The following is a 14286-nucleotide window of genomic DNA, read 5'->3' on the forward strand; positions in this document are numbered from 1 at the left end:
CAAAGGTCTTTTGTATCTTTTTTAAAGAGGGAGAGGATTATTTTTAAGTGTTTTCTAAAAATTAATGAAGTCTTAAAACTAAAGTATTCTTCATATTATTCCTAAGTATTTATGCATAATCTGGGGAGAAGCAAATGCCTTCCACTAAATAAGAGACAGTTATTTTCTTTTATATTATAAAACTAACAGTAACTACTTGTGTAACAAGTTCAGAAGGAATAAAGGTTAAGAGAGTATTGAACAAATGAGTAGGTCAATGGTCCCTTAGCTCAAATCCTATTGCTGGGTAAAATATGCCCTTTTCTGGGACCTGGTTCACATATGTGCTTTCATACATAAGTGTTTTTCACACAATCCCTATCATGGAACTAGAGTAATTAATGTCTCCAGTCATAGAGTAGGTGGAGGTTAAGTATTTCATCAAACCTAGTGGTCTGTGCTCCCTTGAACAGAAAAAGACAGGACTTCCCAACCCTGGCAGACAGGATGAACATCTCTCAAAGCGTCTGCCTTCCTCCACAAAGGAAGGGACCCAGATCACTAGGGGTGGATGGATCCCACCTGAAACCTTTAGTGTTTATTTAACCTCTGAAGCCCAGGAGGACAAGAAGGAGACATAATGGCAGCTTCTCACTAAAGGAGCACAAATGTTCAGCATCCACACAGGCAGGCTTCCACTGAGGCTAAGGAACAAAAATATAATGTGCAAGTGGGAACCCATTTTTGAAAAGTACAGACGCTTCCTCACACATGACTGTAAAGATGTCTTTGCTCTTCAGCCATCTTTCTGAAAATGTTGGACAGTGGCTGTATTTGAGAAGCACTGAAAAAACACTAAAAGTGAGCTGCTTTGCCAGTATTTGATGATCTTGTTAAATGGAATGCAACATGTCAGTGAGATTAGAGGTAAGGAAGTTTGCTCACACTTGCTTCTAGAAGCACAGAAATATTAAACAGTGTAAATACTTGTGTAATTTTATGCCATAAGGTATAAAGGGAAATACAATGTGGTCTTCTGCAATTGTGTGACCGATATAACTGGTATTCCCTGCAGCCAGCTTTTTTCTAAATGATCCTTACCACACACTGTCAGCAAGCGGATTTAAACCTCTTATCCATAGAAGAATCCTTCCTTGGCATATGTGCTAAAAAACATTCAGGTGGCTCCTCATCTTGCTTGTTCTGGTTAGAGTCATAACCTTTTAGTGGTTGGTAGAAAATAACAGCCTGTTTTGGGAGTTGCATTTTGATGAGTTATCATGGAATTGTCTTATTTTGAAATGACAAGAATGCATGGTGAGCTATCTAGGATTCATCAATGGGATGGAAGGTCTATGTCCATATTTATAAAATCAAAGCTTAGGAGATCCTTAAAAGCCAGCCCTAAAATGCATGCACTCTTTATCAAAGTGTTCTCCATGTGTGTGTGGCAAAAGCGAGACCCCACACCACACTTGGTTCTGTCTGAGAACTGACTCCCACTGCTGTTGTGCTCCCCTTGAAATGGAAATGAGAGTGTGAATGTTGAACTTGGTTAGACTTTCACAGTCCGTGTCATTGGAGCCAGAATTTCATTATGAACATACTTCTAAATATTTTTACTTCTTTAGCACTCCTAAACAAAGTAAATAATTCAAATTAAAAATTTTTATCTCAAGTCAAGGTTTGAGCTGCCGAAGACATAGACATAGACAAAGTTCATATCAAAAGGGTTTTTAAATCAATATTTCTTTGTCAGTTAAAAATAAGATCCAAAAAGTCTTGTTGATAATTAATCACTGTTTATTGTTTCTAATCTGCAAATGTGTCCAGTTGCCTTCAAATTCACGGGGTAAAGGTACATCATACATACATGTATAAAAAATCTTTTCAACTTGTAGTCATAACACATGTTAAAGGCCTGTCTTTCTACAGGGTTTCTATGGGCCTGATTTTCATTCTAACAGTTTTGAGGGAATAGTCAGAGGCTTTAAATGGCAGCCAGACTACACCATTTTCGATCTCGTAGGGGACATTGTACCTGGGGTCGTAGTGGCCCCCCAGGTAGTAAATGCCATTGAGGTTGGCGGCCTGGCAGCTGTTGTACCACCAGCCGCCCCCGTACATCTCCGCACAGTTCTCCTCCCAATGGTCCTGGTCCCAGTCGAAGGTGCTGAACTTCATCTGGGCGTGGGACGTGTACTCGGTGCCCTCTTCCACCCAGCCAGTGATCAGGGCATCCCCGGCGGTGCCCTCATAGGAGGACACGGCCAGGGCGTACCCTTCAGCTTCAGACCCTACCTGTATGAGATACTCTGCAAACACAGCATTTCCATCCCAGTCCTCTAACTCAACCCGAAGGAGAGTATCATTCTGAGTCAGCAAGTGTATGTTCTCATTGCCCAGCCAAAACTCTCCTCGCCCTCTGCCATCCACGCTGCCGAAACCTTTCTTGTAGTCTTGCCAGGTCCGGTTAAAATTCACTGATCCATCCATTCTCTGTTGGATCAATAGCCATCCTCCCAAAGTGGTCTCTTGGTCGCAATAAACTGACAAAACCTTATTGGATCCCGCTGGCTTGATTTTGTAAATGCCACTTTTGGCACCAGAAGTGTGTTTCTGGCGGATATCATCACAGTCTAAAAAAAAAAGTTGATCTGGTTTGACAGAAGTTACCAGCAAAGTTTAATAAAAGGTTCAGAGGAATCCAAACACCAATAGCTCAGGAAAATCATTAAACATGTCTTGGACTATGCTAGGTATAGTGACAGGAAACATTAAAAAGAATTAAGGAAAGAAAACTTTACACTTCTTAAATCGTGAATTGTCTATGTAATACCCGAGTATTAATGAAATATTTTCCCTTTTGTTTCCGAGGTGGTAACAACAGACACAGTGCTTGCACTTTATCATCACACTGTAGTACTACAGTATCTAAAATCATTGTGTCAGTTTGGTTATGGATGGAGTTCGGCTCCATTACCTCAATAACTACCTTTCCCAGTGCTGGGTGTCCTTCGCCTCCCTTCTGACGGTCTGATGCTGCGTGCCTGAAAGTCTGGGGTATCCTCTGCACTCTGATCATGTTCCAACCCACCTAGCTGCTCATTTATTTCACGGGTCTTTAGTGATTTGGTTTCAAAAGTGGAGCCTCCCTTGTTGAAACTAGAAGAGCTGGTCACTACAGTCTTGGAGCGACTTGCACTGCCAGATGGGAATCCAGATGGCTGAAGGTGAAGTCCTCCAAAGTCATCTTCCTCCTCCTCTCCTAAGTCTGCAAATCTGTCTTTTCCCCCGTAAGTCCCTGAATGACTGGATGCTGCTGTACCTGTGTAGCTACTGCCTGTGCTGGTTGTGTGTCTGCTGGTTGAGAAGCTGCTAGATCCACTAACGTGCTTAGTAGCAGTGGATGGGGAGTCAGGGGTAAAAAATGACTCTAGCTCAGGGAATACAGTCTCTAGCTTGTGCAAGGCATCTGAACCACTAAAATGGTATGTGCTCCCTTCCCCTCCAACATTTCCAGCTAAATAGGAGCAGTCTGAGCCATCAGAAGAAACTGTTTTCTCAACTACTTCTTCTCTAGGGCCATCAGGCCCAGAGACAATTTTTTTGGTGGTAGTTTTGGTGCATCTACGAACAGTGGAGGAGGTTTTGTCTCCCAGACCAAGGGTTTCTCTCCCATGAGTAGGAATAACTAATTTGCTGGCGTGTGAAGGTCCATCCCCCCTTGATTCTGCCATGTGATACGAGCTGTCGCCTCGGGAGGGTTTTGCATCTGCTTCTGGTCTTTCTAATACCACTTCCATCTGCTTGATATTATTAATTATGTTCAGAGCTTGCATTTCTGGCAGAGGCTTGTGCTTAAAATGATCAGGAACATTAGAGTCCTTAAGTGGCCTCATTTTCAGTGTACTCAAGGTGGTTGCTTGAAGCTCTGGGTGCAAGTTGATGGAGTTGGCTTGGGCAAGCTGCTTCTGGATGTTGTCGTAGCCTTCTTTGTCCACCTTGTAATCAAAACTTCTAGCACAGGTTCCTTTGCAAGCTCGTATCTTAATATCAATGTCCACCTACATAACCAGAGAGAAGTAATTTGGTTAGGGAACTTTCCTGACTTTCTCAAACAAGGATATCTTATACTGAACAGGGGAAAGATGAGAACTGCCCTAGTACCTCCCACCCACAGCTGAGGTTTTCCAATTTTTGGTTTTGATATCATCATAGGTTTATTTCCATTGTAAATACAACATGTGCAATAGCACAGTGCACATGAGTTCCATCAAAAAGAATATTGTAGGAGGTTCCCAACCTCTGCTCCCTTTATTTTTGGGGTGTAGGGGTGTCTTCCTGGTTTTGGAAGGAGTGCTGCAGAGTTGGACATGCTCCGTGGGGACTAGGGCAGAAATGGGCCTTCCAAAGAGAGGGGAAGACACTGGACCTGTCCCAGAGTCTGTCACGGCCCTGCTGTGAGGTCCAGCATCTTGGGGTTACCATTGCTTTCTCAAATGATCCAGATGGTGGATTTCTTATCTGGGAATCAAAATGAGCCTTTGAGCAAAACCACTGTGCCAGGACTTTTCCTTGCATTGTTATCAGAAGAACTGGCTGCAACCTGGAAACACAGGTTCTAATGCCAACCCTGGCAGCAGTGGCAGCACTGGAGATGGACAGAGTGCATCTCCCTTCTAACTGCTCAGCAACTCCTTACAGGAGGGGAAACACCTCCTACAGAAGCAGTTATCAGCAGATGGAGCATCCTTGCTGCCTGTCTGAGAGCAGAAGCAGCAGATGGGACTAGGAACTCACAGAATTCATGCTGGTTCCTAGAGAGCAGAAGTAGAAAACCAGGATGGACAGAAAGCAACTCCTTTGGGGATTTGTCTCAGCAAGTCAGATCTTTTGAGAATTGTACCATGTTTCCTCCCAGCTGGAGCACTGCTCACCATAACAGATAGATCCCCTTTCTGTAGCTAAGCCCTGGAAAGAATGGGAAGTGCTTAGCAGAGACCTACCTCTAAGCGCTTCATCTCCACCACTTGTTCCTGGATGCTGCTCTGCAGAGCTTTAATTCTGTTTACTTGAGTGACGACTCTCTGCTTTAATGTCACAATTCTCCGTCTCAGTTCTCCTGACAGGCGACCATACGTCTCATCAAGCTCTGAAACAGAAATGCCTCACAGTCAGCTATGCACATCTGCTTTTCTTTCTTTTTAAAATCTGTATCATATTTTAAAATATGTGATTAAACACATAATTGAGAACATATTTCTCATAGTACTGAGCAGATTAAAATTACATTAATTTTTACTAACTAGTTAAGAGTCTATTATTATGACTGTTCTGTTTCTTGATAATAATGTCCAGTGCAGCCCGTATTTTGACTACATACGGCTTATTCACAAAAAAGTAATAATTCAGTAATGGATAATAAAACTGGGTGCAAGACACTCACGCTGAGCACTGTCCAGGTTTGGTTTTAGTACATTCACAGTTTCCACAATTATCTGATTGGACTTCTTATAGTTGTTTTGATTATCTGAGAGCAGCTTCTTGATTTTTTCTATTCTTTGACTAAAATCCTGGTCCTTTTCATCAATCAGTCCTTGCATTCTGCATCCTGATGGACATTTGCTACCCTAGAATGTAAAGAGGGAAAAAATTGTGCTAAAATCCTCAAGAGTAAACATCTTGTATAATGGAATCAATGAAGCACATCCTCAGAAACCTGCCATAACTGTGGGATAAGGAACAAGTAAACCTTTAATTTTTCCTCTCCTCTGTTCTTCATGGGTGAGATTTTATATACATATATATATTTCCTAAAGGTCTGCTGTTAGAAGTCTGTCATCCAGTTTGAGCAAGGATGTTAGAGGCCAGCGTTTTTAAGCAAAGTTTTCTTCAGAAAAGCTTAATGTTCTTACAGACTTAAGCTCTTTGCCAAGAGGTCATCAAATAAATGTAGCATAGCAATGTACTGAGATGCAAGAGGCAAGACTGACACAAATTAACAGTTTATATACAAAGATATCTAGTCAACTATTATGAAACTTTTGCCGAGCATCTTGTAATCTGACTTCCTGAAAATTAACTAGTGAGTGTATGGGATTCCTAGCTACTTCTTTTCTTTTTCTCACAACTTTCATTCTGGTTCCTTTCTTTTATGGCCTCCAAAAGTGGCAATATCAAAATTCTGAAAAGAAACACTTCTTATGTTTTTCTAGGATTAACCTTTGTTTCTTTAATCCTTCTTTTCCAGACTTAGTTTCTCTTCTCATTCTGCACCGCTGCAAACTTCTCCCTCTTTCTTTTGTCTTCATTTTTTCCTTTCTTCCTTTCTTTCTTTCTCTCCCACAGAAGATCTCCCCAGGCTGCCCCGACCTGAAGTGTTATCTCGGCCCTAACCCTGAATCCCGTGCTGGTCTGTGGCACCTGTTGGAGTGATCCAGCGGCTGATGCAGCTGAGGCCCATGGGTGCCCTGCAGATGGCCCCACTTTCACCCCAGTGTTAATCGCTCACCCAGTCGTCATCCGCACAGATGGGCCAGCTCTTCTCAGACTGGCAGCTGGACGGGGACTTGTGCTCCACAATCCTGGGACCACGCACTCCTGCACCCACCTGTTCAAAGGTGCTCCCTCCGTCTTGTGCCTGCCAGGAGGAAAAAGGGGAAAAGCAAAACCAAGATTAAGTGAACAGCTGCCAAGGGAGCAGACACTTAGTGCCGATGTCCTCAAACACTCAGCTGATGGGAGGCAATCACAGCCATCTGGTAAGCATCACACCCAACAGTGCAAGGATTTTATGCCAACATTTCTTGTGAGATACGGTTTTGTTTGTTTTGTCAGAATAAAGCTTTACATCTTTTAAAATTAATGCTTCTATGTCAAGAGCTAATGATGCTCAGGATATGTTATGATCGTATCATTCCACAGAAATATTTTGTCCTGTGTGTAAATATAAAATTAACTTGAAATTAGATTTAAACTGGTTAAATTAAAGGAAATAATAATAAAATCCTATGTTCCATTTCCATTTGCTGCAATACTCTAAAATTCTTATTGTCACTTTACCACCTTCAATCTACACAAAAGTGACTTACAGATATATAAGAAGAGTTTTCCCTTTAGTGTTTCTGATTTTAATCACAGTTGCTAACTGTAAGCTTGTAGCACCGTTTTGCCTGACAAAAAGAGCAAGAAAGCTACTAACACAATTAAAATAACTATTTCAGTGCTGGATGCATTTCACTGTGGTAATGGAAAGAAGAGAAATAAATATGCTGAGGTTTTCTTCAAACCTGAGAAAAAAAGTGATATATACAAGCTAATTCCAGGCCAAAACATGATAAGGATTCCTACAGTGTTATCACTTAGTAAAAACCATATTTTTTTTTCTTTCTTTCATTAAGAAAGTTGTGCTTTAGGGCTTAAGATATAATTAGGTCTGACTGAAATCCTCTGTGCACCTTTTGTGCTTTTCAAACATTATAATTAATGCTTGAAAATATTAATGACCACTTCTTAATATGTTTGATGATTAATTCTGAAGCTGAGAAAGGGATCCTAATTCTAGCCTCCAGGGTCAGAACCACTCTAGGGAACTGGACTGTCTTTATAAAAATCAGCAGATTCAAATTCAGTAGTTTGATTAATTAATGATTTGATCTGGCCCAAGTGCCTCCTAAAAGCAGCACATATATCCAGAAATGCCCTTTAGACATTGACAACTCCAACACGACTCCTTCTGAGAGAAATGTAAAGAATCTAACATAAGGTTATGGACTGGGTCCTCAATGAGAAAAAAAAGAAAGGTTATATTAACACAGTTGAAAATCAAGTTTATCTCCTTCCTTATGAAAAATTTGATTCTTACTTAGTTGTAGTTTAAGCTGATGTTGCTGCTACAAGAACCCTTGTTTTCAAATGTATCTTTCATAATAAAGGTTATTGTGTGTCATTTGTAGGTAGAAAATCCTGCTGAAATGCTGTCCAAAGGAAAGTAGAATTCATCCTAGTAAATACGTAAATTCCTGAATGGCTGGAGCCACTAGCATCCAGCAAGTTATGTTTAAGACTGAGAGAATCACCTATGAATGTTTGAATTCATGGTAATGGATATGCTTTGCTGCTCTTGAAGCCAGGCAGATTCAGCAAAACCAAGTTAAGCAAAATTATAGAGAGCTGGATACTCAAGAATACTGATGAAACTTCATCAGTGAAGTGGTTACACTAAGATGCTGCATATATGTGTGCATTGAATTTTACAAGCTAGGTGACAGACAAAATTTATCTAGCTCATGAATGAACATTAAATAAATGCTTACTATTCAAAACAGAAAGATACAAAAAGAATCAAACTCATACCCAGGCTATGCTGAGGCATAGGAACACACAGAGGATCCTCACAGGTATCATCTTCAGGAGAAGAGCAAGAACTCTGACTGAAAGGATGCTCTTTGCCAGTCTTTTGGTGCAATTTAAACCTGGATGCAAACCTGAGATTAATCATTATGCTCTCCTCTGTTTGTAGAAAAAACATGCCAAATGCCCCCCTCCCCCTTTGGTGATTACTTAAGGCCTCTTGCGCAAGTTTCTGGTGTTATTTGCTCCAGATAAGTTTCTACAACACCAACATGCAGGAAACATCAAGAATTCCAGGAAAAAAATTGTCTAAAACTGTTTCTTGTAACTGGACATTCAGCAAAGATGTATGTCAGCACTGGTAGGATCCAGCAGTGCTTACCTGCCAGAAAACACACACTCAATGGGATGGGCATTTAGCTGCATAATCAAAGAGCTGATATTTGAAAAAGGGGGTCATTGCTTTGCCCTTTCTGTGTGACTGTGTTCTGCTGCTGTGAAATACACTGGATGTTCCAAAATAAGTGCTAGTCTAAGAAAGATTGATACAGTCTACCTGTGACCATGTGGCCATCAACCAGAATTAATTCCTGAGGAGGGCAGAGCCCAGTTTGCATCAGTTTATACAACTGGATCTTACTGGTATTTGTGTAATACATGATGTGTTTAACACCATACTGTCTCTTACACAAATGGTATATTATACTTTTTCCCAAGTCAGATTTGTTTAAAATATGAATTTATGAAGAGCACAGCAGAGTACTTGAAAATGTCCCAGAACAGACTTTATGCATAATTAAATCTGCCTAAGGAGTCTTTTTTCCTTGATTGGTTCTATATTGGGCATAGTCTGTGTATGGCAACTTATGATAATGTCCTGGTGCTGTGAGCTCTGTAACAAGCCTTACTATTACTGAGGAGGGCATACGTGGCTGTCAGCCACTTGAAAGATGCTGCCCATCTCAAAGGCTTCCACTGCAGTGAGCAGGAATGAGAAAAAAACTTTGCTAGAGTAAATGTGGGTATAGTCAGTTGAAAAAACTACAACTCTCTTGGCATTTTAAAACTGAATGACATTCACAAGACTCTCCATCATCTACAGAGTGCATATTCTGCTTTAGAGGGACAGGTTTAAGCTTAGCTAGGACACTGTAAAACACATTAAACTCAAAATTTTAGCTTTGGATGCATTTCAACCGCCTCACAGGTTTTGTCTTGACTTCCTTTCCTCTGCTTTTCCTCATGTTTTTTGTCTTCAGGAGGCTTGCACCCTCTCCACCTGAAGCTCACTGCAGTTGAACTGGACCCTTTGTTTCCTCCCATTTCTGGCCTTGAATTTCATGCTTCTCTTGTCTAGGAAAACCCTCTTGAACCTAACTTAACTCATACTAACATCACTAATAGCAAGTCATATCCTCAGGTAGCAGAAGGGCTCAGTACAATGGTATTACATTGATTAACACCTACACCTCCAGGATCGAGCTTTGCATGACAAAGGGTTTCTGTTATATTTAATGCTTAATCTTATTTTACGTGTGTGCATTCTGAAACAAGATGCTTTGTTTAATTAAATTTCCTGCAAGAGCTTTGTAGATGTCTTCTGTTGAACCTCCTGCAACAAACTTCTGATTTCAGCAACAAGAGAGCCCAACTAACTTCATCAACAAATGTCCAAACACATCACATATTATCTTTGCTCAGTTTGAAGGTCAGGCAGCCATGGAAGTATTGTTTGGTTGATAAAGGCACATAAGGCAGCTCCTGGACTCAAAGCAGATAATCAACCAGATAATAATATACCAACATCCGCTAACTTCAGAGGATTAGTGGTGCTTCCCTACTACAAGTCCTACACAGTTTTTTCCTCTCTGTTACAGCAGTTCTGTAAAAGAACTATAAAACCCCTGGAGGGCAATTAAATGCTTAAAGGAGGGAAGCAACACAATAGGAGGAAATCTTGCAGGATTAGGATTAATTATTTCACAGAACAGAGTAAAATGGGCTTCATCAAAAATATACTGTGGTCCGTGAAGAATGTCCCACTCAAACTCAAAAAAGCTCAATTTTTGCCTCTAAAATAAAAACAGAAGTCTGATCACACAATCTTGTGATCTTCATGCTCAGGAACACAAGAATTGCCGGTGCAACTTTGTGGGTTCTCCTTGTGCATACCCTCATGGACCCTGCTTTACCACAGGATCACATATGATATTTCTTCCACTGAACCCCTTCTGCCTCACACTGAGCATGGGGATGGTGCTCCACAGGCAAGCATTTGCCCAGAACTGTACACTCTTTTCATTGTAGGATGATGCTCTGCAGACTGCTCAAAGCTTCAAGGATTTTCCTATGGTACATTGCAAACATTCATTCCCCGGCCATGACTTTCCCCTTTTCACAGTTGCAGAAACCAGGTGAGAAGGTTAAGTCAAAAAGTAGTTATTAATTTTTGGGATCCGTTTTGATAGTCTGAAGTCTTCAGAGCACACCCCATGTGCAGATCCCACTGCTGGCAGCTGCCTCTCTGTGCCTGCACTGCAGCTCAGGGGGAACAGCTAGCAGCCAGCTCTAAGACACGTGAGTGTCTCGCCTCTGGCCCCACAGGAGCTGGGTGATCAGGGCAGGAATAGCACCTAATTCTGCAGGGTATCAGCTGTAAGAGACCACTGTGCCCCACCCTGTCTTGCTAACTATATGCATTAAAATCTATGCAACAACTAAAGCATCCTTCATTATTCAGGTGTGAAATGTCACTTTGGTTCTAACTTTTCCCAGTTTGTAGGAGCTTGATTTTGTGATCATCAATAATACCTTAATATTATATTTGTAATTTAAAAGGCCTTAAAAATCAATAGTAGTAAGAACACAAAAAGCAAAAGAATTTCTGCCTTTTCAACCATGCTGACAGAGGATGTGACAATTTGCTAGGTGGTGTTCCAGGCACTGGTCACCAGGCTAACAGGGGCCACAGCAAGTAGCATGTTCCAGACCTCCTCTGACCCTGAGGGATGGCACAGCTCTCTGGTGACACTCAAACACAGTGAACTTAACTCTGGTCCAAGTAAAACTCAGCCACCAAGGCTAGAGGGACTGGAAAAAAGTTGATATCTGATCATAAACATCAGGTAAGCTAAGAGGGGTTTCCTGCTTGCTGCGAAGGGAACTGCTGGGGGAAGCTGGGGTGAAGGAGGAGCTTCTCAGGCTTTACAGTTAAGGGCTGAATCCGTGCCTGACCTTCAGCCTGTACCTCTGCTTTCATGCTGCAATCATTCAGTCACTTCTGCTGGTGTTTGCTTGAAAGGCTGGAAGCCAAGAGCTAGATAAACTTTGGATTTTACTTTAATTCAGGGTCAAAGGACAGAAGTGCAGTTCACTACTTCATCTGCCCTGCTCTTGGCTGAATGCCACAGTAATAGTCGGGGAGTCTGGGTTTTAGCTGTGGTTTGTGTGCCCTAGATGTGAGCCTCACCTTGTTTGCCCAGCACTGTCTGTGTCCCCTGCCCTACCACCAGTTTCCAAGTAGTGCCTTCTGCTCCTCTTACCTGCTCATTCATGACCCTTCTCTGGATGCTTTGTCTTAGGCTCCATTCTCCTTCAGACTCAGCTCTCATGTTCACTTTCTCTTCATATGTTCCTCAGACTACCTAACTCTTTTGGAGTCATTACTAGTCAATCCCAGCACTTTGTCCCACATTTTCCCTATGCCATGTCCCAGAACTGAGGAAACCAGAAGTCCTCCAGTCTGTCCACTTTATTTGATTCTTTCTACCTCTATCTCTTCCTCATTCACTTTTTTTTTTTTGCCTTTGGGGTGAGATTCCTCTGTTTTGTGCTACAGTGGTCTTTGGAAGCGTCACTGCAAGCTCAAGGTGTGAAAGAAAGGCCACCAAATCCTTTAATAAACTTCTATAAACTGACAGGTACAGACTTTTCTAAATACAGGTAACTTTTACTATAGGCTATGGTCTGACAGTCACGTATGATAAAAAATTATTTAGAAAAGAGAAATATACTGAGCTCTCAGTATACAAAATAGGGGCATTAAGTTCAATTGCAATGTACTTGCTTGCCAAAATTAATACTGAGAGTATTATTCTATTTTTAAGAGTTAGAAGAAATAGGAGGTCTTTTCAGGCCTCTTTCTGGTAGACAGGGGATTGGACACCATAGGAAGGAGCTTCCAGAGGCATGAGTCTTGCCAGATCTCTTTCAGGGCCCAGAGAACACAACTGTGGGCTGGGATGCTGCAGACTCTCTGATTAACTCTGGCATAGGACTTCATTTAAAGATCAGGCTTCTTGGATTTACTGACTCTGACCCTTCTGACCACTGCAGCAAATGCTCCTCTCCAGAGATTTAAATAATTTGTGAAAACTTGAAGACACCAATCAGCAAACCAACTGGAAGAATAAGCCGATTTTAGTTATGGTGAGCAATCCATAAAATACTAGCTCATATCCATGAAATGTGTGTAATTACAGATTACAATTGTAATTGTAATTGTAAATTGCAGCCAAAATCTAAACCAGGAGAGGCAATAACAATTCTGACCTAGCAGAGTGTGAATACAGGTATCAAAGTGACAGAGGTGAAAGGAATATATTTTTTAAACCATGTTGCAAATATATAAATAATATCAACTTAAAGTAATGTCATAGGTGGTATAAACTGAACACAGGAAGTGGAAGGGACTCAACCAATGCTACTCAAGTGGCTGTTTGCAGAACAGGGAGGAGAGCGGGCTTGCCAATCCTTCCCTTGCATCCTTCTCTCCAGCCTCTCGACACATACTGCTTCAGCTACATGGAGCCATGGGAGAGGTCTTGCAGCACAAAATGTTCGGGAAAACTGCTTTGCTTGGTGAGAAATTGAGTGTCAAGGCTGGCAGTGAGCTGTGCAGCATGGCTGGTTGCACGGGTGCAACAGTTTTGCGAATACACCAGTTCAGTGGTGTGGAGGGGCCATCCCTCGTCTCAAGCTGTTGTTAACCCCACCTGACCCTAGTGAATGATGCCTTCTTCTCACCTACTCCTGAGAAATCTGCCTTCCTCTTAGATTTTGGCCCAAGAGTAAAAATTCAACTACGTGAAAATCTTAATAAAAATGAGGTGTAGGCAGTTTATCATGCTGTGGAGACTCAGATCCAGGGAAGATGCTCAGCACCAGCCTCACCAGACATCTGGGCATCAAAACTGGAAAACTGTTGAGGCAGCATGAACTGACTGTAAGGTCTCTTTTATCAGTGCAATGTCCTTCTGATGTCCTTCTGATGTCCTCTATGATAAAGCACTTGAATGTGCTATTTAGAAATACCAGGCAAACTTCTGTTCTTCCATAAGTAGCTAAAAATAAAGACCAGGATACACTTCCTATTTCACTTCTTAATGCATCAACTTGAAATAGTGATAGTTTCTAGCTCTGAGTGTATTTCTTTTGTTGAATGATTTATCCACAAACCTAATTTGGTTTGCTGATACACCCCTCAAATGCACTCATCAGATTTTGAGCAGGTACTTTCAGACGGCATCGCAAACTCTTTGCTGGTCATGATCTGTGCTGTGAATTTGCTTATGTGGATCACATGGCAAATTATTACCAGATCCAGAGAAAGAAAAAGCAAGTAAAATGCAATCAATTTCTGCTGCAAATATTAACATTTTTTGGTTGCATGGCACTGAATATATTAGAGTAATTTTTAAATATTTATGAAAAAAAAGAGGGGTATGTGGGAATAATGGCTGTACAGTGTACTGCGATGTGTCATATAGCAAATGAAACTTATTCTGAGTAAAATTTGAGAAACTAGTTAATATGCATGATCTGGAGTAAAATACCTGTTCTTGGTCATTGACACTACCTAGCACATCCCAATAGAAAATATATTCATTACTTTGTGGTAAGCTAAGTTAAATAGTCTTCAGCAGTAAAATAGGCCACTTTCAAGTTGCCATG

At 41.3% G+C, this 14286-nt stretch overlaps 1 protein-coding gene across 1 annotated transcript; it reads right to left on the minus strand.

Moving 5' to 3' along the window:
- Positions 1-1759: 1759 nt before the first annotated feature.
- Positions 1760-8444, minus strand: FGA (fibrinogen alpha chain). Its single transcript, XM_042049815.1, has 6 exons — positions 8338-8444; positions 6494-6622; positions 5429-5612; positions 4989-5134; positions 2975-4046; positions 1760-2618 (listed from the first exon to the last, which is right to left on the minus strand). The coding sequence occupies exons 1-6, from the start codon at positions 8386-8388 to the stop codon at positions 1909-1911; spliced, it is 2292 nt and encodes a 763-aa protein (XP_041905749.1). The 5' UTR covers positions 8389-8444; the 3' UTR covers positions 1760-1908.
- Between the last annotated feature and the right edge of the window lie 5842 nt (positions 8445-14286).

The sequence above is a fragment of the Corvus kubaryi genome, unplaced genomic scaffold, assembly GCF_017639235.1.
Source record: "Corvus kubaryi isolate FWS band 111438036 unplaced genomic scaffold, C.kubaryi_AGA036_p1.0 71, whole genome shotgun sequence".
Lineage (NCBI taxonomy): Eukaryota > Metazoa > Chordata > Aves > Passeriformes > Corvidae > Corvus > Corvus kubaryi.